The sequence below is a fragment of the Nerophis ophidion genome, linkage group LG15, assembly GCF_033978795.1.
Source record: "Nerophis ophidion isolate RoL-2023_Sa linkage group LG15, RoL_Noph_v1.0, whole genome shotgun sequence".
NCBI classification, from domain to species: domain Eukaryota; kingdom Metazoa; phylum Chordata; class Actinopteri; order Syngnathiformes; family Syngnathidae; genus Nerophis; species Nerophis ophidion.
This window is the reverse complement of record NC_084625.1, coordinates 29377969-29404053: the sequence shown is the minus strand read 5'-3', so window position 1 is coordinate 29404053 and position 26085 is coordinate 29377969. Positions and strand designations below refer to the sequence as shown.

At 40.3% G+C, this 26085-nt stretch overlaps 1 protein-coding gene across 1 annotated transcript in view; it reads left to right on the top strand.

Moving 5' to 3' along the window:
• The window catches only part of zfhx4 (zinc finger homeobox 4), a 178251-nt gene that overhangs the window by 55664 nt on the left and 96502 nt on the right, over positions 1 to 26085 (top strand). The window contains exon 5 of the mRNA XM_061921984.1: positions 4164 to 4705. Coding sequence (XP_061777968.1) covers positions 4164 to 4705 — 542 coding nt within the window. The remainder of the gene's footprint in view (positions 1 to 4163; positions 4706 to 26085) is intronic.

The window sequence follows — 26085 nt, the reverse complement described above, 5'->3', positions numbered from 1 at the left end:
TGTGACACTCTCCCGCTATGGGCTAATGCGAAAAAGTTAGTTTTGGAGGCAACCGCCACGCCAAAGAGTCTATCTCAAAATGCTCGTAAGTTGAAGTACCACTTTTATTGTTTTTACGTTTTTGTTGAAATCCTATTCTTTTTGAGGTCAAAGGCCTACTGAAATGAGATTTTCTTATTTAAATGGGGATAGCAGGTCCATTCTATGTATCATACTTGATCATTTTGCAATATTGCCATAATTTTCCTGAAAGGATTTAGTAGAGAACATCGACGATAAAGTTCGCAACTTTTGGTCGCTAATAAAAAAGCCTTGCCTTCACCAGAAGTCGCAGACGATGATGTCACCCGTGTGAGGGCTCCTCACCTTTTCACATTGTTTATAATGGGAGCCTCCAACAAAAAGAGCTATTCGGACCGAGAAAACGACAATTTCCCCATTAATTTGAGTGTGGATGAAAGATTCGTGGCTGAGGATATTGATAGCGAAGGACTAGAAAAAAAAAAAAAAAAGGCGATTGCATTGTGAGCGATTCAGATGTTTTTAGACACATTTACTAGGTTAATTCTGGGAAAGCCCCTATCTTTCTATTATGTTGCTGGTGTTTTAGTGAGATTATATTGTACCTGATAGTCGAAGGGGTGTGTCCACGGGTGTCTTGACGCCAGTCTCTGAGGGAATTAGTCACGGCAGCAACAGCACGACAGAAGTTCCGCAGATCTCTGGTAAGAGGTTACTTTTAACCACAATTTTTTCACCGAAACCTGCCGGTTGGCAAGTGGTCGGGATCCATGTTCGCTTGACCACTCTGATCCATAGTAAAGCTTCACCTCCGGGAATTTTAAACAAGGAAACACCGTGTGTTTGTGTGGCTGAAGGCTAAAGCTTCCCACCTCCATCTTTCTACTTTGACTTCTCCATTATTAATTGAACAAATTGCAAAAGATTCAGCAACACATACGTCCAAAATACTGTGTAATTACGCGATGAAAAGAGAGGACTTTTAGCCGCTAGTGGTGCTGCGCTAATATGTCCCCTCCAACTCGTGACGTCACGCGCACGCGTCATCATACACGTCATCATTCCGTGACGCTTTCAACAAGAAACTCCGCGGGAAATTTAAAATTGTAATTTAGTAAACTAAACCGGCTGTATTGGCATGTGTTGCAATGTTAATATTTCATCATTGATATATAAACTATCAGACTGCGTTGTCGGTAGTAGTGGGTTTCAGTAGGCCTTTAAGGAACACTTACAACTTTGATAAAAAATTCATAAATTCACAAGTCAATTCAATTTAAATGAAAAAAACAACAATTTATTTTTACCGCCACTTTCTGAAAAAGCTTTCGCAAACATCGGCCAAGTTTTTTTGCTAAACTGCATCACAATAGGAGAAACTATTGAGATAAAGATAAAAGATTAAGATTAAACTGAAATTTCTTTATTCATTTCATTCACTTGGAATCAATTGATCTCATCTCGTTTTATCAGTGTATTTTTGTTTTGTATCTCCATTGTTCCTCTGCATTTTTTTTTTTTTTATCTCCATCCTTTTTCCCGGCCCCTTTATCTCTGCGCTCATATTGTCGCTCTGTCATTGTCACTCTGTCATTGTCTCCTTCTCTCTGACCCCTCGCTGATTAAAAAAATGATTATGAGACGCCACATGAGAGTTATTCTTAATCTTTCATTTGTAATTTTCTTAAGTCTGCTTAATCCTCAGAACCGTACACACCACCCCACCTTTCCGCACGCCCTGGAGAGAACACACACACACATGCTGGCACACAGCAGGAAGTGGATTCCCGTAGGAGTGAGGGAGCTTTAACAATGACCCTGCAGTGTTGCACAGTGTGGAGATCACAGCCCAGCCAGCAGATGTACTCTTAGTGATGTACACTGATAACAAGCAGCTTCCTGTAGTGAGCACAGCTGTATCGAGGTTTGCGTGGCAGTCGCAGGATTGTTTTTTTCTATTTCCATACTGGTTCATAGGTGAAGGCCACTGATCTGTCCAATGTATTGCAAAATGAGTATCTCTAATTCAGAGGTGTCAAAGTCGTTTTCATTGAGGGCCACATGACTGTTATGTTTGGCCCCAGAGGGCCGCTTTTAACAGTATTGCTATGCAATTTTTTTTAATGCATTTTATTGGTAGATTTTTTTTTTAAACCAAAACGTTAAAAAATATGGTAAGTTAGAATAATTTCACCTCATTTTTGTAAATGGAAAAACAGTGCTGCTGTTTTTATGGTTTTAAAAAAGATTGCCTAGCTGCCAGAATTTTATTTTAAAATTGACATTTCTTTTTTTACTGTTAATAAAAAACCTGTAATTTTACAGTAATATTTTGGCCCCTGAGCTGCCAGTTTGTTTGTTTGTATTTTTACCGCAAATCAACAACTCGATTTTTCGGTGTATTACTGTAAATGCCAAAATGGCATCACAGTTTGTTACAGTAAAAAAAGTAAAACAAATTTCATTTAGAAAAAAAAACCCTGTAAAAAAACTGTTTTGGAGGCAACCGCCACGCCAAAGGGCATATCTCAAAATACTCGTAAGTTGAAGTACCACTTTTATTGTTTTTACATTTTTGTTGAAATCCTATGCTTTTTGAGGTTAAAGGCCTACTGAAATGAGATTTTCTTATTTAAACGGGGATAGCAGGTCACAATTTACCATGAAATATGTTGCTACTTTTACATTGCACAATTCGATGGATTTCTTGCTTTGACATTATCGTTATTATTAACATTTATTTATATTTAAAAAATGGTTTCAATGTTTGATAATATATTTTTGCATAATTAGACAATATTTAATTCAGCATAATTTGTGATTACATGGGGTACACTTTTTTTCGAGAGAGAAAGAATACTTTCAGTAAGAAAAGTTACAGTACTTTATTCATACATATTATTTCCAGGCTTTCGAAATACAATTGAATGGGGGGCCACATCTGGCCCCCAGGCCTTGAGTTTGACATCTGTGCTCTAAATCATAGGCGTCGATTGTATCGAAAAGGGATATTCAACGAAAATGTTTGGGGGGCCATATATTCAGAAATCTGAGCCCAGGGGGCCGTTAAACAATCACTCTTTACAATAAACATTTGATTTTGGTCTATTTTTCTAGTCAGACTAACAAGACCCATCCGCTTTTTTAAGGACCTTCAGCAAAAATGTTAGTCTTTCACAAGTTTTTGGGAGTAAACTCGCCGGCCACCAGTTGAATAGCCCGAAATGATGAAAAAAAGGGAGCCTAAAATCGAACCTTGAGGAACACCACGAGTCTAACTAAAGACGTTGAACAAATGACTACTGACTGCTTTTTAAGAAAGCAAACTACGGCAATACCTTAGTGACACAAATGACATAACAAAAAATGTATAACCGCCAAAAAGGAGAGGACTTAAAGTGGTGCCTTGAGGAACGCCTCAAATATGTAATCACAAGTTCGGTCCCTTGTGTTAAAAAGTGAAAATGTCAATTCAAGTATCTTCCAATGGGTTTTCAGGGGTCCAAGTTCCTCTATAAAGCAGGAGCAGTCCAGTTTATTTTTAGGAATTTGTGAAACACTGTATGTATGTCTCCCGACTTTTGACCTGAACTCTGGGGCCAGTATACTGTCAGTCAGTTGATGCCTTGACACAGATGGAGCGTCAAACAAAATTACAATTTTATCAGTAACATTTTTTTCATCTCCAATGCTTGGCAGGCTGAAGAAAGAGAGAAAGAAAATCTTTTCAAATCTGTGTGCGTGTGTGTGCACAAGTATGTGTGTGTGTGTGTGTGTGCGTATGTGTGCTCAAGTGTGTGTGTGTGTGTGTGTGTGCGTGAGAAAAGCCCGCAGCTTTAAAAGCGTTGTCCCACCACTGCTGAGAGGAGTAATTAAAGCTACCTGATGAGCGAGTTAGCAACTTGAAAAGGATGATTGTAATTGATCCTGATTCAATCCTATTAGGGCTTTTTTATAGACGAGACTTTGCAAGGAGCCCAAGTCGTCTGTGAGGCTTTATTTTATCAAATCCTTTTGTGTAAAAGACGCCCGCATGGACTCCCTTGTCCCGCCTTTCACCACATTAGCCTTTCATTTGCTTCTTTTTCCCGTGTTTTCTGCAGCCCGTGTTAATATGACGTCTACCTTTACTTTCTTCATAGTGAACAGCGACCTATCAGCGGAGTTGCGTCTCGCCAGCGGTCAGCTGATGCCCGACGACCTCTCGCTGGTGTCCTCAGGTGGAATGGGGGGCATGTCCTCGTCGGACCCTTCCCTCTCCTCCCTGTCGCCGCCGATTAGCGACCCGTCGCTGCGCCTCTACCAGTGCGCCGTGTGCAACTCCTACTCCACGGACAGCCTGGAGGCTCTTAATGCCCACGTCAACACGGAGCGCTCGCTGCCCGAGGAGGAGTGGCGCTGCGTGGTCGGCGACGTCTACCAGTGCAAACTGTGCAGCTACAACACCCAGCTCAAGGCCAACTTTCAGCTGCACTGCAAGACGGACAAGCACATGCAGAAGCACCAGCTGGTGGCCCATATCAAGGAGGGAGGCAAGGCCAACCAGTGGAGATTAAAGTGCGTGGCCATTGGCAACCCCGTGCACCTGAAGTGCAACGCTTGTGACTACTACAGCAACAGCGTGGATAAACTGAGGCTACACACCACCAACCAGAGGCATGAGGCCGCCATACGACTTTACAAGGTAATAAAACCCCCTCATCACATTATATCATAGCCAAGTATTGCATGCACCAAATGTGATCATCAAGCAAGCACTTTTTATCCGTGTCCTTCTTCACAATATACGTCAGCAACACGCGAGTACACGAGCTGAGAAAGTTTGCAACGATCAAACTAAGTTTAGATCCTGCATGTTTTTGTTTATAAAAAAATACTCCCATGAGAACGGAGCGGCTGGGATGGAAAAAGGTCATTCTGTGTGAACAAAAAATAATTCCAATCAGATGCGGGCACATTTGCCGCTTTTTTTATCAGCTGGCTTGACCGTTACTTGTTAATTGAGTGTCTCGGATGCTCAGAAATGCCCTTAATTTATTTTAGCAAGCGCAACCTTTCAGCTGTAAATAACTAAGGAATGATGGGCCAAAAATGGTCACATTACCAGTGCAAAAGGAAGTTAAGTAACGGTGTTTGTCAAATATATATATATGTATACATATATATATATATATATATATATATATATATATATATATATATATATATATATATATATATATATATATATATATATATATATATATATATATATACATATACATATACATCCATATATATATATATATATATATATATATACAGTGGGGCAAAAAAGTATTTAGTCAGCCACCGATTGTGCAAGTTCTCCCACTTAAAATGATGACAGAGATCTGTAATTTTCATCTGTAAGAGACAAAATGTGAAAAAAATCCAGGAATTCAAACTGTAGGAATTTTAAAGAATTTATTTGTAAATTATGGTTGAAAATAAGTATTTGGTCAACCATTCAAAGCTCTCACTGATTGAAGGAGGTTTTGGCTCAAAATCTCACGATACATGGCCCCATTCATTCTTTCCTTAACACGGATCAATCGTCCTGTCTCCTTAGCAAAAAACAGCCCCAAAGCATGATGTTTCCACCCCCATGCTTCACAGTAGGTGTGGTGTTCTTGGGATGCAACTCAGTATTCTTCTTCTTCCAAACACGACGAGTTGAGTTTATACCAAAAAGTTCTATTTTGGTTTCATCTGACCACATGACATTCTCTCAATCCTCTGCTGTATCATCCATGTATCCATTTTGGTATAAACTCAACTCGACCTCCCATATATATATATATATATGTTGAATGTGCTTAGAAAATACTCATCCAAGTTTTATTTTAAAAAGGAAATAACATACATACAAACCCCGTTTCCATATGAGTTGGGAAATTGTGTTAGATGTAAATATAAACAGAATACAATTATTTGAAAATCCTTTTCAACCCATATTCAATTGAATGAACTACAAAGACAAGATATTTGATGTTCAAACTCATACACTTTATTTTTTTTTTGCAAATAATAATTGACTCTTTTTTTTTCATGGCTGCTACACTTGCCAAAGTAATTGGGAAAGGACATGTTCACCACCTTTTCTTTTAACAACACTCAATAAATGTTTGGGAACTGAGGAAACTAATTGTTGAAGCTTTGAAAGTGGAATTGTTTCTCATTCTTGTTTTATGTAGAGCTTCAGTCGTTCAACAGTCCGGGGTCTCCGCTGTCGTATTTTACGCTTCATAATGCGCCCCAACATTTTCGATGGGAGACAGGACTGGACTGCAGGCGGGCCAGGAAAGCACCCACACTCTTTTTTTACGAATCCACTCTGTTGTAACACTTGTCTTTCTGAAATAAGCAGGGGTGTCCATGATAACGTTGCTTGGATGACAACATATGTTGCTCCAAAACCTGTATGGACCTTTCAGTGTTAATGGTGCCTTCACAGATGTGTAAGTTACCCATGCCTTGGGCACTAATACACCCCCATACCATCACAGATGCTGGCTTTTGAACTTTGCGCCTATAACAATTTGAATGGTAATTTTCCTCTTTGTTCTGGAGGACACCACGTCCTCTGTTTCCAAATACAATTTGAAATGTGGACTCGTCAGACCACAGAACACCTTTCCACTTTGCATCAGTCCATCGTAAGTGAACTCGGGCCCAGCCAAGCCGGTGGCGTTTCAGGATATTGTTGATAAATGGGTTTGGCTTTGCATAGTAGAGTTTTAACATGCACTTACAGATGTAGCGACCAACTGTAGTTACTGACAGTGGTTTTATTAAATGTTCCTGAGCCCATGTGGTGATATTCTTTACACACTGAGGTCTGTTGTTGATGCAGTACCGCCTGAGGGATCAAAAGTCCGTAATATCATTGCTTACGTGCAGTGATTTCTCCAGATTCTCTGAACTTTTGATGATTTTACGGACCGTAGATGGTAAAATCCCTAAATTCCTTGCAATAGCTCGTTGAGAAATGTTGTTCTAAAACTGTTCGACAATTTGCTTAGAAAGTGGTGACCCTCGCCTCATCCTTGTTTGTTAATTACTTAGCATTTCATGGAAGCTGCTTTTATACCAAATCATGGCACCTAACTGTTTCCAATTAGCCTGCACACCTGGTGGATGTTCCATATAAGTGTTTGATGAGCATTCCTCAACTTTATCAGTATTTATTGCCACCTTTCCCAACTTCTTTGTCACGTGTTGCTGGCATCAAATTCTAAAGTTAATGATTATTTGCAAAAAAAAATTTTTATCAGTTTGAACATCAAATATGTTGTCTTTCTAGCATATTCAACTCAATATGAGTTGAAAAGGATTTGCAAATCATTGTATTCTGTTTATATTTACATCCATCACAATTTCTCAACTCATATGGAAACGGGGTTTGTAAATAACCATTTGGTATTCTTTTTTGGCAGACAAAATATTTTATCCAACATTATTGTTCTTAATTGAATTTTTAATATGATTGTATGTTTTTCTTTCTTAATATGTTCAAGTTTTTATGTTTTTTGTAATGACAAAGAAAAGAACGCGTGTTGGGTGCGCCACGTCCTGTTTATTTGACTTCATGCAAATTCACTTCCCATTGCCACATATTCTTTGGAGAATGTGAACAACTGAATATTTTAGTTGCTCAGACAATAATGTTTTATACAAGTTTTGATTGGGCAGTGTCGTTTTTTAAATCGAGAAAGACGTTAATGTCTGTTTTTTTTAATGCCAACATTTACGCCAGCTAGCGCTTGCTTGCTTTTTGGTCGGAACATTTCTCTTAAAGTTAAAGTTAAAGTACCAATGATAGTCACACACACACTTGGTGTGGTGAAGTTATCCTCTGCATTTGACCCATCACCCCTGATGACCCCCTGGGAGGTGAGGGGAGCATTGAGCAGCAACGGGGGCCGCGCCCGGGAATCATTTTTGGTGATTTAACCCCATATTCCAACCCTTGAGTTTCAGGCAGGAAGGCAATGGGTCCCACTTTTATAGTCTTTGGTATGTCTTGGCCGGGGTTTGAAATCACGACCTCCGATCTCAGGTCGGACACTCTAACCACAAGGCCACTGAGCAGGTTCTTTTTTTTTTATTATTATTCATTATTTTTTTATTCTCTTCGATTCTTGCAAGGCGAGTAAGGGGCCAGCCCAGTGCCCGCTGTGTGCACCCTCTGCACCGCAATACCTCATCTACCCACCCACCGACCCCACAGGCCTTAACAAATGTGTTCTACAGATGAGGCTTTTTAATGCTTCTGGCACAGGTCCCACTATTTTACCCTTGGACATGTGCTACATGTGCTCGTACAGCAAAGCGAGTGGGAGCGAACGCAACGAGTGGTCGAAAAAAAAAAAAAAGGAAAATCATTCCTTTTATTTGACCAGAAAAAACACCACCTCTTTCATGTATTGGCAGAGGTGAAAAGCACATGGGAATGGAGGTAGCATAAAAGATTCGAGTGTTGACGACTTTACCATCTGTTTTTGTGGAAACACAGAAAATCTTTATGGCATGGGAAACCATTTGAAGATACAAAACAAAAAGCATATTCAGGAAAAAAAATTTTATGGCCGCTTTGTAGCACAGACGGAGGAGCACTTCTGTGGGGAATTTGAAAATGTCCTTTTTTTTTCCAGACTTTGTAACAGCGACAGACAAATGACATTTGCAGCGCATGGACATGAAGTAAATGGGCGTCCGGGGGATTTGCTAGTGCCGGAAGTCGTTGGCCTTATTTGGGGAAAAAATGGCGCTCTCTGCGTTTTGGTCCTTCGGAGACCAAAGTACAGGCGTGTGAATAAATGGGGACACCCCATTTGTGGCACTCTCTATAACACTCATTTACTTTCTGTCAGACATTTTTTCATGTCGCTATTGAGACCCTGATAATATTAACCAGTACTTGCACCAAATAAAGAGCTTATTCCACTTGAAGGCCCCTAGAGTCCAGATCAGGGGTCCCCAAACTTTTTGAACCGGGGGCCGCATTGGGTTGAAAATGTTTTGCCAGGGGCCAGGCCAAACATATATATATATATATATATATATATATATGTCTTGGTTGGATTATCCGGAGAATAGTGCTCGATACCGTGGTAGAGCGCAATATGTAGGTGTGGGAAAAAATCACAAGACTACTTCATCTCTACAGATCTGTTTCATGAGGGGTTCCCTCAATCATCAGGAGATCTCCTGATATATATATATACACATATATATATATATATATATATATACATATATATATATATATATATATATAGTTGGTTCAGTTTCAGTTTATTTCAAACATGCAAATGATTCAATGTAATGCATCACACATTCCCAGTCGTTTCATTACAGCACATACAAAAAGGTGTAGGAAGAAGCAGAGCTTATTTAATCCTACCCCTTTTTATACCATAGCAATACATTTTTATTTTTTTTTGAAGTTTTCAAGATGTTCATCGTAATTCTTTTTCTGTGTACTTAGTGAACACTTGCAGTTTGAACAGTCTCTTAAACTGAATCATATTGGTGCTTTGTTTGATTTCTTTGGTTAATCCATTCCATAATTTGACTCCACATACTGAATGCTAAAGGTTTTAAGTGTTGTACAAGCATGCAAATGTTTTAAATTAGATTTTTCTCTAAGGTTATATTTATTCTCTAAGAATTGTCGTACAAACCCTGTTTACATATATCTAATCCGTCTAATTGCAGATCTATCCATCCATCTTAATTTATATATATATATATATATATATATATATATATACATATATCTAATATGTCTCATTGCAGATTACACTGCTACATGAGAGTAACAAGCGATAGAAAATGGATTGATAGATGGACTAGAAAGGATTGATTAAAAAAATTATAGAATTATTTATTTTACTTCGGACTACCCGTGAACCGGATTTTGGACGCTGGCGGGCCGTATCTGGCCGTAGTTTGGAGACCGCTGGTCCAGATGACCGGAATTTCACTAACAAGTTCTCTGTAATAATTATTGCTCCTGAAAATTAATCTGCCTGTCATTTACCATAATATTAATGAGTTTTGAGTAATCGGTAGTTTTAACTCCTCCTTTGCATCGCCGCCCCCTCTTGGTGTGATGTCATAACCAGAACTGGAGCTCATTTCCCCGCATAGGCAGTGTGGATAAAGGCATGTAAAACTAATATTTTTCACAATAATTGCATGTTTTTGTGACCCTTCTCCTTGATTACTTCAAAACATTTTGAGCAAAAAATAAATGTACAGGCTTCGTTGCTCTCCCATCTTCACCAAAGCCTATTTCAGCATTTCCTCAAACATCCTAAGGAAAACATCAGTAGAAGAGTACGCAAAATTGAATACTTTCTTTTTCCCTTGTTTTTGAGTGCTTTCTTTGTTTCTTTGTTTTTCCATAGGTTCTGAGCCTGTTGTTCTCCCTTTTATGGTGTCCCTGATTTTCATGTATTTCCTTTAAGGATATTACATTCTCATGAAAACCTAATGATTTGTATACTTACTCGGGGTGTAACGATTCGTTTCAACAACAATTCAAATTAAATCATAATTTGTGGTTGCCGATACAATTCAGGAATGATATTAGTTTTTTAGAAGGATAAGAGCCAAAACATGGAATGAGATGAAATCTCTTCAGTAACTTTTAGACAAAAATTCCACCAGTTTGACTGTAAAATAAATAATGGATACTGGACACTGCAGGGGAAGTTTCCTATATTCATGTTATTTCTTGTAAGGAAATTTGATATAAATAATAATGGATACAAACAAGCAAGTAAACAACAATCAATAGCGAATGCATTTGCATCTTATTTGAATAAATGGTAACCAACATTTTGGGTTGAATTAACAAGAAGAAATGTTTTTGCTCACATTTCCAGTATTTCTAAAATGTTCAACAAAAGTACAATAACCAACATTTTAACATATTTACTTGTTACTTCTGTTTTTTTTTTTTCAACATAGACATAATACAAATACAAAATATAAACAGTTAAGTCCAACCAAGGTTAAAGGAGCAGTGAGTTGACCTGCCACTACTCTCATTTCAATAAAGAGCTGCAAAGTAATATTTAACAAAAGACCAATTGTTAACAACTACTGTACTCCTTTCGCTGCAAGTGCCTGGGCGGTTGGTGTGTGTGAAACCCAATGGCGCCTTTGGTTTGAGAGATTTTTTTTGTGTTGCCATCATATATTACTTGGCTTCTAGACATCCTTCTTTGGTGAGCGACTTATTAAAAACATATCCATCCCCGCCATAATTGTTTTGATGACTGACGGCGTGTGGTGATCACATCACAGACTGGCAGACAGACTCGCGTATTGTCTATTTTCTTTATATCGTTAAAAGTGCTAAAAACAACTTTAATAGACGTCTGCCTTTCTTAAATCCACTTTTTTTTGTAATTTCTGGTATCGATTAAATCTTTTGATTCCCTTTTAAAACGATGTTATCTTAAAAAAAGGCCAACTTGCAGAGCACATATTTCAATTTTAGGAATATAGTTCAAATAATCGATGTAGTGGATGAATCATTACACCCCTGATACTTACACACGTACAATATGGATTGTGCTCAAAATGTGTTGAAAGACGTGACACCATATACAATGATGAAAATGTGTTTTTCAACCTATCTCGCTTACATTTTGCACAAACGTGGTAGTCAGTCCCCTAAAGGTGTGTACTAAATTTAGTGACGTTTCGACGAATCACCCTAAAGTTACAGTGGGTGTTTTGTAGAGCCCATTGGTCTGTGTAAGAAATTCCCAACCAATCCTACTTTTAGGTTTTGATAACAGCAGCGCCATGTTGTGTATATGTCTAAAAAAATAATAGCACAAACAGCACCATGGGAGAGCATGTTTTGCTCATGTTTCACTCTTTTGTGTGCAGCGGTTCAACAGTGATAGGGTCTTCATTATTTACATGGCATTGTTTGTCCCAAAATAATTGGTCGATTGTGCGGCCAATTGAAGTGCAGTACTTGGCTGTTTACTCAATTACTACCAACACCCATGGGCTAGCCATCAACATTAGCACATTAGCATGGAAACAGGAGTTCAGAACATCCCCAAAAAGAAATATTTACATATAAAATTTCATCTTACATTGGAATGCATCCAAATGAGTATTTTATACAGCTGCTGAGCGCCCTGAAAAACACCATAGGCGACAACATGGAAAACATTTTAATACGACCATGTTGTGCCAGCAGCATGTGCGCTTAGTTGAACATTAAACGGCGTCCTAGCATAGCATAGCGTAGCATGTCTGTCCCTGGCAGCGGCACGTGTTTAGCTTAGCATTGAATCCGATGATGTATGGTTTGGTTTATGATTTGTAATAACAAACAGTGGCCTTTAATACGCACAGGAGACGGGAGTCAATCTGTCAGTGCCATTCACAAGTGTTGCACGGCTAAGTAGGGGGTTCATTTTGAAGCCAGCGTTTGTGTGTGTTAATGTGCGAGTGTGTGCGTGTGTGTCCGCTGGGCTTTGAGGTTGCGACCAGGGCTGCGCCCCTGGGTCATTAGGAGTGGAGAATGTTCATGGTCAATGTTGCATGGTCAGGGACCACACACACACACACACACATATATTACACACACATAGACACACTGTCTCATAGGCTGTGGCACCTGTTTCTCAGATGGTGTCTAAATAAATCTTCAACTGTCCTCAGTCGCCATTACCGCCGCCCTCGTCTGTCCCATGTCTGTCTGTCCGTCCAGCTTTCCGTCATTATCTGAGCAGAATTGGACGTCCATGTTTCTGTTTTTCTTTTCATGATTTTTCCACTTGTCTTTTTGTCCCTTGTGACCTTCCTCGAACTCATAAAAAGTTTTTTTTATGGCTTTAAAAAAAAAGGGGTAGGGCAGAGGACATGGAGACGTGTCCATACATATTTGTTTCTTGGAGCCTCACATTGAGGAACAGCCTTCTCATTACCCATAATTCCCCTGGCATACAATGTCTGCCAATTAAAAAAGAGAATGCATTAGGTGAAGCATCTTAAAGAGCCTCCCCTTTTTTCTCATTATCGTTAACTCTTCCGATTTATTTGGCCTTTTCTTGCATACTTATATTCGCCGCCATCTAGCTTGAATGCAGATAGGTCGGTTTATGCATTTATGGTATTAAGTCAACCAGGGGGCCTTAGCTATTAGCGAGGGTCAACCTAGCCCACTCTCATTTGAAAATCAAATGGCCTTGATATATATGCAGCCCAAATTATCGGACTGTCATTAAGCGCAGCGTGATGGTGAAATGGACAGGAGATTGACTCCTGTAGATTTGCATAACAAGCCATTGTGCTGCTTCCCGGGAATAGAAAGGAGACAGATCTATTTCACATGCATGACACCGTTTATGGCGCTCTCATACAGAGGCATTGCATATATTCATAGAAGCACACTTATACGTACAGTAAACACGACCTCTTGTTATTAAGCTACTTTTTTCCCCACCCACTTGAGTCCATCCTTGTCTCCTTTAAAAGTTGCTGTTATTCTAAAGAGAGGTTCACGGATCACATTCAAATGGCCTCTCCTGTCGCTATTATAATCTATGAGAGGTTTGGTAGGTGAGGCTGGTGGCTAATTCAAGCAAAAATGCAGGTGTGTGTGTGTGTAAGCTGTGGCTTTGTGTGTTTGTGAGTCAACAGCCTTCATCCCTAACCCTTCCCCCTGTCCATAATCCTCCTAGATATTAATAAGAGTTATGCTCATTCTCTTCTAAGGGCTTCAACCAGATGGTCGGCACAGCATTAGCATTAGTGTGCACGAGTTTACACGTGTGCAATCCATGCACATGTAAAGGAGTATGGTTCAGTTCGCCATGCTGTGGTTTAGTAATGTAATGTTTCCACTGGTGCGACAATATCATTCCTGAGAACCAGCGTCCTTTGCAGTGGACAAGGCTATATTGATTAGGTGCCCCCTTAACCATGGAGACAACTGAATAGAATGTTATCGAAGGGTAATTCCATCCTAACTACTGTAGTTGTCCTGGCATAAGTGTCACTTCGCTCCATTTCGCACCACAGTATAGCAAAACATTGAATTCAATTGCGACTAGTCCGTTCAGTTTGTCTCAGAAGACATTTCGCATCTCACCCGAGCAGGCTTCATCAGTTCATGCTTATAGATCTGACCAATCTATGTCTATGAGCATGACTTGATGAAGCCTGCTTGGATAATAAGCGAAAAGTCTTCTAAGACAAACTGAACAGTCCCATTGCGATCGATTGAGTGCCTTGAGAATACAATGGACTGAATGAATGAGAACATCCATAGATAAAGTAGAGTGAAACCTTCATTGTCTGGGCATGTCCCATCTTGTAGAGGATAAATACTTTGGATCCTGCATCATGCCCTCAGACTAAAGCTGTTCTATCCAAGTCTGTGAGGATGAATTGATGAAGCCTGTTCAGATGAGAGGCGATGTGTCTTCCAAGATAAACTGAGCAGTCCAGTTGCGATCGATTGAATGCCCTGAGAATACAGTCATCTGGATGAATGAGAACATCCATAGATGGAGTAGAGCAAAACCATCCTTGTCTGGGAGAATACTTGGGATTCTGCAACATGCCCTTAGACTAAAGCTGTTCTAGCCTAGTCTGTGAGCATGAATTGATGAAGCCTACTTGGATGAGAGGTGAAACGTCTTCTAAGACAAACCAAACAGTCCAGTTGCGATCAATTGAATGCCCTCAGAATACAGTGATCTGGCTGAATGAGAACATCAATAGAAAGCATATAGTGAAACTATCCTTGTCTTGGCATGTCCCTTCTTGTAGAAGATAAATACTTTCCATTCTGCACTATGTTCGTAGACTAAAGTTATCTTATCTAAATCTACAAGCATTATTTGATAAAGGATGTTCAGATGAAAGGCGAACCATTTTCTAAGACAATCTGAATAGTCCAGTTGTGATGGGTTCATTTTACTGAGAATACAATGACCGGGATGAATGAGAATAACCCAGGTTGTGGTTCGCGGGGAAAGATTTACCAGTTTTATACAAGCACATAATGGTTGTTTAGGTCATGACTTGTTTTAAATGTTTCCTGTTCCACATTGGATGCTAAAGCTCAACGTTCCTCTACTACTTATGGACATCCAAAATTCCAACTTACATGTTTGTCCTTGCTGATGTTGGCCATGTTTTTACCAGATCTTGCACACATTTTATACACGGGTCAGTCACCTACGGGTGTGTACCAAATTAAATGATGATTCTTGTAAACACCCAACAGTGGATGTTTTCGTCGAGCGCATTGATGGTGTATCTGTAGGAAAAATAATAGTAGAGGCAACACAGTAAGGGTGCATGTTTCTTCAAATGTTCATTTGTTTTTCCACACGGCCGTAGATCCAGACCCAGGGTGCATAGCAGTGGACCTTTGTTTTTGTCAGGGTTACACATGTCGTAAAAAATAAAAGCTGTGTTATGCAAAATGCAGTTGCGATCAATGGGCACAGTAAAAGCTTTGATTATTGCAGTGTATTCTGGTAATTGAAGTATTTTTCCTTAGACAATGAGCTGAAGAAAGTTTGTAATGGACTCATACCACTTCCCTTACAATCATCTCAATAAGGTCATTGATTTAGGTTTTGACCATCTTTTAGACCACAATAATAAATAGAGAGTCAAGAAAAACCATAGTTAAAGTTCTTCTCAATGTAAGGTATTTGGATTCTTGCTATCCCACACTTTTTTCCTCCTGTGACGCTACAGGATATTGATGTGGACAAAGTTGAGCTGAAATACTCCTTAACGCCCTTACCCAATCAATAATCAATCGATTTGGAGGTAATTGTCCCTCCCTTGGACCGACTCCAAGTCTCTCTCACACACACTCTCTGTCATTATCAGCATGTGGCCCAGTATTCGGCATTTCAGCATTCCAGCTCTAATTGATTTTAACCATTAGGTGCTCAGTGAATAGATAAGTAGTGGGAGATATTCGATTATACGGTGGAAAAAGAGCGAGAGGTGGGAATGGAAAGCGAAGTCATGAGGGATGGTGTTGGAGAGGAACCGACTTGTCCTCCTGCGGTCCATCCACCTTTACCCACTGGCCCCCTATCCTCCGAGCAGCAGCAGCACAATGCTCCTGACCTTCTGTGAGTTCAAGCAGCTTAGGTTCTGGGAGGTAATCCCTAATGCTTTGAAATAGACCTGATAGAAAGCCCACTTACTTGTTCAGGATTAATGCGGGTCGAATGGCAAGGGAGGGTGGTTGGTTTACGAGTTTTTAGCACATTTAGTTAAATTAAAGCACATGAATGACAATATTCAAAATTGATTTCGATTGGCCGATGGATTTTATTGATTGAGTTTGAGTTAACTGCCCAAATGTAGTGGGATTTATTGCAAAAATAATGCAACTAATACGATGGTGAAATCGAGAGTTTCCACTACAGGATGCATTCCATATTTCATATTTGTGGTGTGTATTTTCCAAACTGAGTGTCAGAATCCCACATCCTATCCAGTCATCGTTATAGCGCAATTGCTACTTTATTTATTTATTGTTCAGGGCTTTTTAATTTTTGGATTCCACCGTATTTGTAACATCATACGGCTGAGACTTCCCCCATTCTCTGATTAAAAGCTCTACTCACCAAAGGATTTACTCTCCCACCGTAGAAACTCAAACTACATATTTTGTGTTTAAACATAATAGAAGTTAGATTTGCACATTTGGAGAAACATGATTTTTTTTTTAAATTTTAGTTAAGCTTCTAGCCTCATACTTTGAAAACGACTATTTTAGCACTAGCTCTAGCACAGGGGTCGGCAACCCGCGGCTCCGGAGCCGCATGCAGCTCTTTGGCAACTCTGATGCGGCTCAGCTGCATAATTGCCGACCCCCCAGACTGTTACGGGGGGGTTCCGGATTTCGGTGCCTCCCCCGGACATCACCCAGGGTCAACGTTGTCCTATTTTCACTCGGACCACAACATTGAGGGGGTTCCGTGATGACTTTACTTTTAACGTCTTCTACAACATGTCATCGCACCTGCCTTTCACGCAATGCTATCTGCGTGCCATCCAGACGCATGCATTTCACTGCTTCTGTCGTCACATGTACGAGATTGCAAGGCATACTGGGTGATACAGGTTACACTGAAGGTGGTGACATAAACAACTTTAACACTCTTACTAATATGCACCACACTGTGAACCCACACCAAACAAGAATGACAAACATTTCGGGAGAACATTCTCACAGTAACACAACATAAACGCAATACAACAAATAGCCAGAGTCTTTTGCACCCATGACTCTTCCTGGCTATATTTTACACCACCGCGCCCCCAACCCCGCCCACCTCAACCGACGCACGGATGGGCTGGGGGTGTGTGTTTGTGTGTGTGTGTGTGTGTGTGTGGGGGGGGGGGGGGGGGGGTTGGTACTAGCGGGTTGTATAATATAATATTTTGACTTAGTAAATTACTAAATCAAAATATTGTCTTACTAAGTCATAATAATGACATACCAAGTGTTGTGTGACTATCAGAAACAAATTAGTCATTGAGAGTAGAAAGCAGTCTGACATGCTGGGTCCAAGGATGCAACATGAAGTCATTACTGCAGTTTTGAGGGGGATTTATTTTCACCATGAGCAAAAAAACAATACATTACATGCAGATGGATATGCAAGACTATATGGACCAGACTATATGGAAAAAGATAGCCTGTTTTGGTCAACGGAACTAACGGCACCCTACCTCACTCTCTCTATACAAGACAAAAGGATTCACAGGCAGGTGCAGGTGTTATTCATTCACCAATCATCCCCCCCTCCACACACTCACACACACACACACACACACACACACACACACACACGCACACGTAGCCGCACCCACTACGCCAGGTGACAAGTGAGAAACAAATCCCTGCCTCGACACTATTTCAGGTAAGTAGGACTGTTTTGTGTTTTTTTTTTTACTTTACGGAAAAAATATTGGTATATATCGCCATTCAGCAAATGGAGAGGAAAACACAAACAAAAATTGTAGGTGTCTTCATGCGACAAAGCCGGCCTACTTCATCACAGTCTGTAGTCTATTTCCCATCCCCCCCACCCCTCCTCCAGGCTGTGGTGGCAGCAATGAAGTGGAGACGTGATGGTGATGGCGACAGGCTGAGTTACACTGTTCCTTACACCCACCCACCCCGTCTGTCTGCCTGTCCGCTGTAGAGACACCACCTTAACTAACACATTTTCTGGGGGAAACACTGGAGAAGAAATGGTCCTACCAATAAATTAGATACGGTAATCCGAGAAAAATACAAGATGGTGGTGTAGCAATATTCGACAAAAAAATATTTTGGGATATACCGAAAGTTGTTTTGTATAGTAGGACCCCTTTAAAAGGAAACTGCACTTTTTTAAATGTTGACTATATTTCACAATCATTATGAAAGACAAGAAGACAAAAGTGTGTTTTTTTTTTTTTTTTTGCATTCTAACATGTACAAATCGGCTCGTTCTTGGTGGCTAGCGATGCAGGTAATGGGAGCAATCAATCCTACCGCTAAATCACTTTAAAAATGCATTCAAAAACTCTCAACAATACTTCATTTACATTCCGTAACCTGTATAATAACCAAAATGTAACGAGACTGCGAGGAAGTGTTTTTCTAGCGTAGTAACACATTGGCGTGCTACGGTATTAGCCGTAATAGCTAACTATGGCAAGAGATAAGCTAGTTTCTACGTCCACGCGAAACGGGTTTAAGTTTATAATGCCCAACATTGTGATAAGAAAACAATCTGTACTGACCGGAAAAACACAAAGTCATATTTTAGTATCTGTAAACTATTAGCCAACGTGGCATGTTTTGTTTGTACACAGCTAGCCAGACATCGTATGCACTGTAGTTGTAATAACACGCATGACATGCTGTATGTATCATAATCCATTTTGAGGCGCAGTGGGGAGAGTGGCCGTGCGCAACCCGTGGGTCCCTGGTTCAATCCCCACCTAGTACCAACCCCGACAAGTCCGTTGTGTCCTGAGCAAGACACTTCACCCTTGCTCCTGATGGGTGCTGGTTAGCGCCTTGCATGGCAGCTCCCTCCATCAGTGTGTGAATGAGTAAATGTGGAAGTAGTGTCAAAGCGCTTTGAGTACCTTGAAGGTAGAAAAGCGCTATACAAGTACAACCCATTTATTTGGCGTAAGCACGCCATTTATGTCGAAATAGCTTGTCTCCAAATCCTGCATTTGCAGCTTTGTGTCATGCCGACCTCACTCTATAAACTTCCGTCTGCTCTAAGGTCTCACCCTCTGTTCGTGCTGGCTTCTATAATCAGTAGTTGATCCTCCGTGTATTCAGCATCAAAAGTAAAAGGTTGTGAATCCTTAATTGTCCAAAAAATAGTCGTCTTCGTTGTCTCTTATCAAGTCTGCCATGATTACAAAACACTTGTGTTTGAATCCAGAAGTAGGAACATGCATTTGTTGCCGGAAGTCAGATGTGCGCTGCCATGGAAACGGAAATCGATGTGCGAAAGAAGTCAGTTACTACGGTGATTAAAATGACGAAAATACGCTAAATGTTGAACATATTACATATTCTTACTACATTATATATATACTCGCAGCGTATAAGTAAAACGTTGATGGATGGTTTTGAAGTTGTTTTAGAGGGCTTTGAAGGCTACAACGGTGATTCCCATTCGATTGTTTTTAATCTTTGAAATCTTTTAAAAGAAAAAAAGCATGTGTGTTCTTGTCCCTCATACTGATTGGTAAAGATGGGCAAAATGACCAAAAAAAGTGCAGTTCCCCTTTAAGCCACTGCGGGCTAGCACATGTAACCTCAACAACTTTCTCAAAGAGCTGTTTTGCTGTTATTGTTATGTTTTTTGGTAATTATTTTCCTGCACAGGCATAAGTCTGAGGGTGATACGGGTTTAATTTTTTTTTTTCCTCGTATATCCTTTGCAAAGAGTCTAGATTAAGTCTGGTGGTTGGGGGGCAGTAGGGGGGGAACAAAGGCAAACATTTGAGTAATCTTCAAAGAGGCCATTGGTATGTTGAGTGGACGCTGGTATGTGGACTGCGGCTGAGGCTTTTTCAAGGGAAAACAATATCCTTCCTTTACACCGCCAGGGCTTGGGCAAACACCACCAGCCGGGCGACTCTACCCTGCGGTGCCAACACTCTCATCTTACGGTAGCCTCCTCTCGCAGCGTGGAGTTTATGGGGCTAGACGGAACAAATCAGGTTGTTGAAAATGTGGTCGGTTGAGTTTATGTGACGCGCCGGTAATTGTTCCAGGAGTTATCTGGACCCGACGATAGTTCAGTGTTTGGCTTCTGATAAGGTATGCAGACGGCGTAAAGAAAGGAGACAACAGCTCATATAAGATAAAGGTGTGATCATGCGCAGAGTGTTACTGCCTCATTTAATTACAGCAGCGCTCTTAGGGAGAACAGAGACAGACAGTCTGCCATTTTGTGACAGTTTCAAAATGAACTCCTCTTTGTCCAGTAATCACCATCGGATTTCTCACGAGGATCCACCCCAGGGATAATTTCTCCCATTTCTCTTTCATTAGCAGGGCCCTCTGTATTAGTTTTGTTCCCTGTACCTTTTGTTTTGTGCTAAGTGAAACCATGTGAAGAGTAGGGGCTAACTGGAAAACAATACTCCCTTCACAGGCTCAGGAATGTGTAATTAGTGATTTGAACCCGACTACGCTTGTCTAGATTCTTCCCTATCATTCTCTCCCCTTGTGTCTCTGGTTCTTTTGTTCTCCTCTCTTATAGTCTCTCCCAACCAATCAGTGCCTGGCCGTGGGTTTCTGCCATTCCTTTTGTCTAACGATCGCTAATGGATATTTTTTTTTTAATGCAACACAGCAAAGAAATTCAAACTTGGCAAAAGAAATAAAAAAATAATTTAAAAAAATGATTCGCCCCTCCCGGCGCCTAAATTATTTTCCCTTCTTTGGGTTTTAGTTAAATATAACAACATCAGTGTAGTACAAACCTCTTTGATGGTGCCAAGCAATTAGCTGAAGCCCCAGTTTTCCGAGCCTTTTATTTTTGTTTTTCTTGACGTCTCCTTTACAGATTCTGTCAATTAGGCCTTTGCCTTGATTTTTCACCCAAATAATCTTTGCATGTTGGGGGAAATGGAAAATGATTAACTCTGCCCAAGAGCTTGTTGGCATTACTGCAGCATCCCTCCTCCTGTGTTGGGGGGAAGTAAAGTACAACCCTGTGAGCGTCTTTGCATTTCAACTGTCATGATTTGACTAGGGTTTGTGGTTGGGATGTTCCGATGCAGGTTTTTGCTACCTTTTATCCATGAGTCAGATCTGCCATGTATTAACTGTATATTTGTTAATGTATTTATAGTAAGTGCATTTGACAGTACTATATAGTGTTGTCCTGATACCAATATTTTGGTCCTGTTACCAAAATTATTTCTACACTTTTCGGTACTTTTCGATACTTTTCTAAACAAAAGGGGACCACTAAAAATGGCATTATTGGCTCTATTTTGATGAAAAAATCTTAGGGTACATTAAACATATGTACTGCCAGTAACATATTGTGTAATTTTCCATTCTATTATTTTGTCAACATTATTAAGGACAAGTGGTAGAAAATTAATTATTAATCTACTTGTTCATTTACTGTTAATATCTGGTTATTTTCTTTTTTAACATGTTCTATCTACATTTCTGTTAAAAGGTAATAATCAAGTATTCTTCTGTTGTTTGATGCTTTACATTAGTTTTGGATGATACCACACATTTGGGTATTGATCTGATACCAAGTACTTACAGGATCATACACTGGTCATATTCAAAGTCCTCATGTGTCCATGGACATATTTCCTGAGTTTACATGATATATATTTAAAAAAAAATGAAAGAAGATGTGATGCCAAAAAATATAGACATAATCATAGTAGTATTGACCAGATATGCTACTGTACTTGGTATCATTACAGTGGATGTCAGGTGTAGATCCACCAATGGCGTTTGTTTACATTTTGATGCCGGTGAGCTACGGTGTGTAGTGAAGCATGTTTCTCTATTCCTCGTCCTGCAGGGATGATACTTGTAAGAAACATACTTTATTTGTTGCCATGGAGGCGAGGATTAATGATTTAGAAGTAGCTAAAACACTGCCGACTGGGGCTGGACTTTAGCCACTAGCGAGCTTAAAGGCCTACTGAAATCAGATTTTCTTATTTAAACGGGAATAGCAGGTCCATTCTATGTGTCATACTTGATCATTTCGCGATATTGCCATATTTTTGCTGAAAGGATTTAGTAGAGAACATCCACGATAAAGTTTGCAACTGTCGGTGTTAAGAGAACAGCCCTGCCTCTACCGGAAGTCGCAGACGATGACGTCACATGTTGATGGCTCCTCACATCCTCACATTGTTTTTAATGGGAGCCTCCAACAAAAAGTGCTATTCGGACCGAGAAAACGACAATTTCCCCATTAATTTGAGCGAGGATGAAAGATTCGTGTTTGAGGATATTGATAGCGACGGACTAGAAAAAAAAAATGTTTAAAAAAAATAAGTAAAAAAAAAAAAAACGCGATTGCATTGGGACGGATTCCAATGTTTTTAGAGACATTTACTAGGATCATTCTGGAAAATCCCTTATCATTTTAATGTGTTGCTAGTGTTTTAGTGAGTCAAATAGTACCTGATAGTCGGAAGTGTGTCCACGGGTGTCTTGACGCCAATGTCTCAGGGGAGTCGACGGCAGCTTTATGGACGGCACAAGCTCAGCTTTTCTCCGGTAAGAAGTGACTTTTTACCACAATTTTCTCACCAAAATCTGCTGGTTGACATTCCTTAGTAAAGTTTCACCTCCAAGAATTTTAAACAAGGAATCACCGTGTGTTTGTGTGGCTAAAGGCTAAAGCTTCCCACATCCATCTTTCTACTGTGACTTCTCTAATATTAATTGAAAAAATTGCAAAAGATTCAGCAACACAGATCTCCAAAATACTGTGTAATTATGCGGTTAAAGCAGACGACTTTCAGCTGTGTGTGTGTGCAGCGCTCATATTTCCTAAAAACCCGTGACGTTTTGCGTACACGTCATCATTACATGACATTTTCAAGACGAAACTCCCGGGAAATTTAAAATTGTACGTTAGTAAACTAAAAAGGCTGTATTGGCATGTGTTGCAATATTAATATTTCATCATTGATGTATAAACTATCAGACTGTGTTGTGGGTAGTAGTGGGTTTCAGTAGGCCTTTAAAGCACCTCTTCCTGAGGGCGTTTCAGTGTTATAACTTCAACTTTATCTTTACTTTTTCATCCAAAATGCGTCCGTTCTTCCATTTCTGTCTACACACTGTGTGTTCATGTAAGTACTCCATTATTGTGCGCTACCGAACATGCTCGTCTGCTCGTAAACCAACAATGACACGACGTGATGACGACTATCTACTACTAATTTAAATCATTTGGATTCTGCTCTCAACGTCCTTCTGAGTGCAGGGAATTATTTCCCGAACTTGTCAACATTAACAAAAACATCAACAAAAATAGATTTTGAGAAATATTTGGTGTTTTGAGATAGCTTTATGTTTTGGCTTGGCATTGTTGGTGTGACCCCAGGATGCAGACGCATCACGTGAATGTAAACATTACATCCATACATGTTCTACCGCTTGACCCTCTCGGGGTTGAGGGGGTGGCTGGAGCCTATTCATATATTTAATAAAGCCAAAAACAAAGAAGCACCAGGGTGAGCGACATAAGTGGATCACGGTTGACTAGACAAAAATAGACATGTATAGAAAAAATTCACTTTTACAAAGTAATTTACCGTATTTCCTTGAATTGCCGCAGGGCATATAGTCTGCGCCTGCCTTGAATTACTACCGGGTCAAACTCGCTTCCCAAAATAATTAGCGTATGCTTAGTATTACTGCCTGGTCAAACTTGTGACGTCATGAGTGACATTTCGCCTGTCATCATTTTCAAAATGAAGGAGGCTGATTTCATTACCGATAATTTGAAATCACAGAAAGGGAAGACGATTAAGAGCTATTCAGTAGAATTTAAGGTCCAAGCTTACATCACACTAAAATTTTTACTGCATACCTTTGGTAAGTGTCGGAGTGGGAAGAGGTTTTAAAATAATTAGCACATGCTTACTTTTACCGAATGCCTTTGATAAGCGCAGGAGTGAGAAGAGGTTTTAAATTAATTAGCGCCCCGGCAGCAATTCAAGGAAATACGGTATACTGCAACATGGAAGTGCACTAAAGATAAGGATAAAGGATTACAGTCAATGGCACAGCAAAGCACTCAAGAGGCTTCCTGATTGACAACTGGGGACAGGTGAGGGGCCAGGGCTCAGACCAGAGGAGGTGCTGGTAAATAGAGGCAAACAGGAAGCAGGAATCAAAATAAAAACGCTTGACAGAAAACTAAAGAAAGTCCAAACCTTTCATGACAGGTCATGGCCAGCTCAGTGTTTAGCTTGGCTATTAGCACACATTCTCCTGACTTGCTCTCTGTGTGTAACATGTTTAGCATAATTCTCCAGTGATATTAGTACTTTATAATCATACTTTAGATATTAAGAAATGAAGTGTATTTTCCGTAATGGAGGATATCAGTAGCTTATGGGAGCTGCGCCACACTGCATGAAGACACATCATTAGTAGCTAGTCGTTTGTCAGCCGGGTGACTAAAAACAAATCTGTGTCAGCCATTGGGAATCGGCAATGGCAATCACGTCTTTTTCACGAAAATCATCCGAGACTGATTGGTGGACGCTCCATCGGCACATCCCTAGTTTGGGGCGACTTTGGGAAGTCTGATCAGTCTCATTGGGACAAGTGACAGCTTTTAGACCATAATGGGTTAAGGTCAGGATGGCTAATAGATAAAAAGTGTCTAAGCCGTGTTGTCTAAATCCAATGCTAATGTAAATACTCATCCATTTTGCTGGGGGTGGAGGTGAACGGGATTTTAAGACATGCACACACACACACACACACACACACACATGCGCTGATGAATAAGTAAGCCCTCTTCTGGCGTCTGCGTCTCTTTGAGTCTGTTATTCCCAACCGCTGGCTCGCTACGAAGTCAAATATGTGTGACTTGGGTTCATTGACTAAAACCAGAAGAAATGGATCATGTAAATCCCGAGCAAGGCTGTTTGTCTCCTCCTCTTGCGAGGGGGCGGCTCTGTGTGTGTGTGTGTGTGTGTGTGTGTGTGTGTGTGTGTGTGTGTGTGTGTGTGTGTGTGTGTGTGTGTGTGCGTGCGTGCGTGCGTGTGTGTGTGCGGGGAGCTTGGGAGACTCAAGTGATTTTTTTTTTCTCTCTCCAAGAAAAGGGGGCCAGGGAGGTCAAGAAGCTGTGAACCTCAGATTGACCTTTGGCCTATATGTCAGATGTACTTACATCACTGCTGCAAGTGTGTGAAATCTATGCATGTGTGTGGAAATCCGGTTGGTCGGGAATGGAGCGGCGTTTTTTTCTTTTTTTTTCCAAAGCTTTATCGCCTTTACTTCCTCATTGTTTCTGCTGACAAGTAGCAAAGAGTAAAGGCATCATGGGCGGGGGTGCATGCATACTCGCAGACGGATGGCAGGAGGCTTTTATGAAAGACTCGGTGTGATAATTCATTTATTTGCCTTGGCAAGCCATTATGCAATGGATGCTTATTATTATTGGGTGACCTAAGCTAAGCTCGCCCACAGGGCCCTCATGCACCTCATGGATGGCTGTTTGAGAGCTGTGATTACACAGGACGGCCATCAGCCAGGACGGAGACACGGGAGAAGCAATTTAGCTTGGGGAAATATTTTGCTTAGCTTTTATGATAGTGGAAGCTTTGCAAGCAAAACAAGGAGCGAAGATCAGCAAGACGGGGAAGAAAGAAGTTGCTTTTTTTATTGTTATTACGTAGGTGTGCTTTCAAGTCGCAGGCAGAGCAAAGACAGTAGTTATACAAGACAGAGAGGTTTCTGTGTTTTTTTTTCCA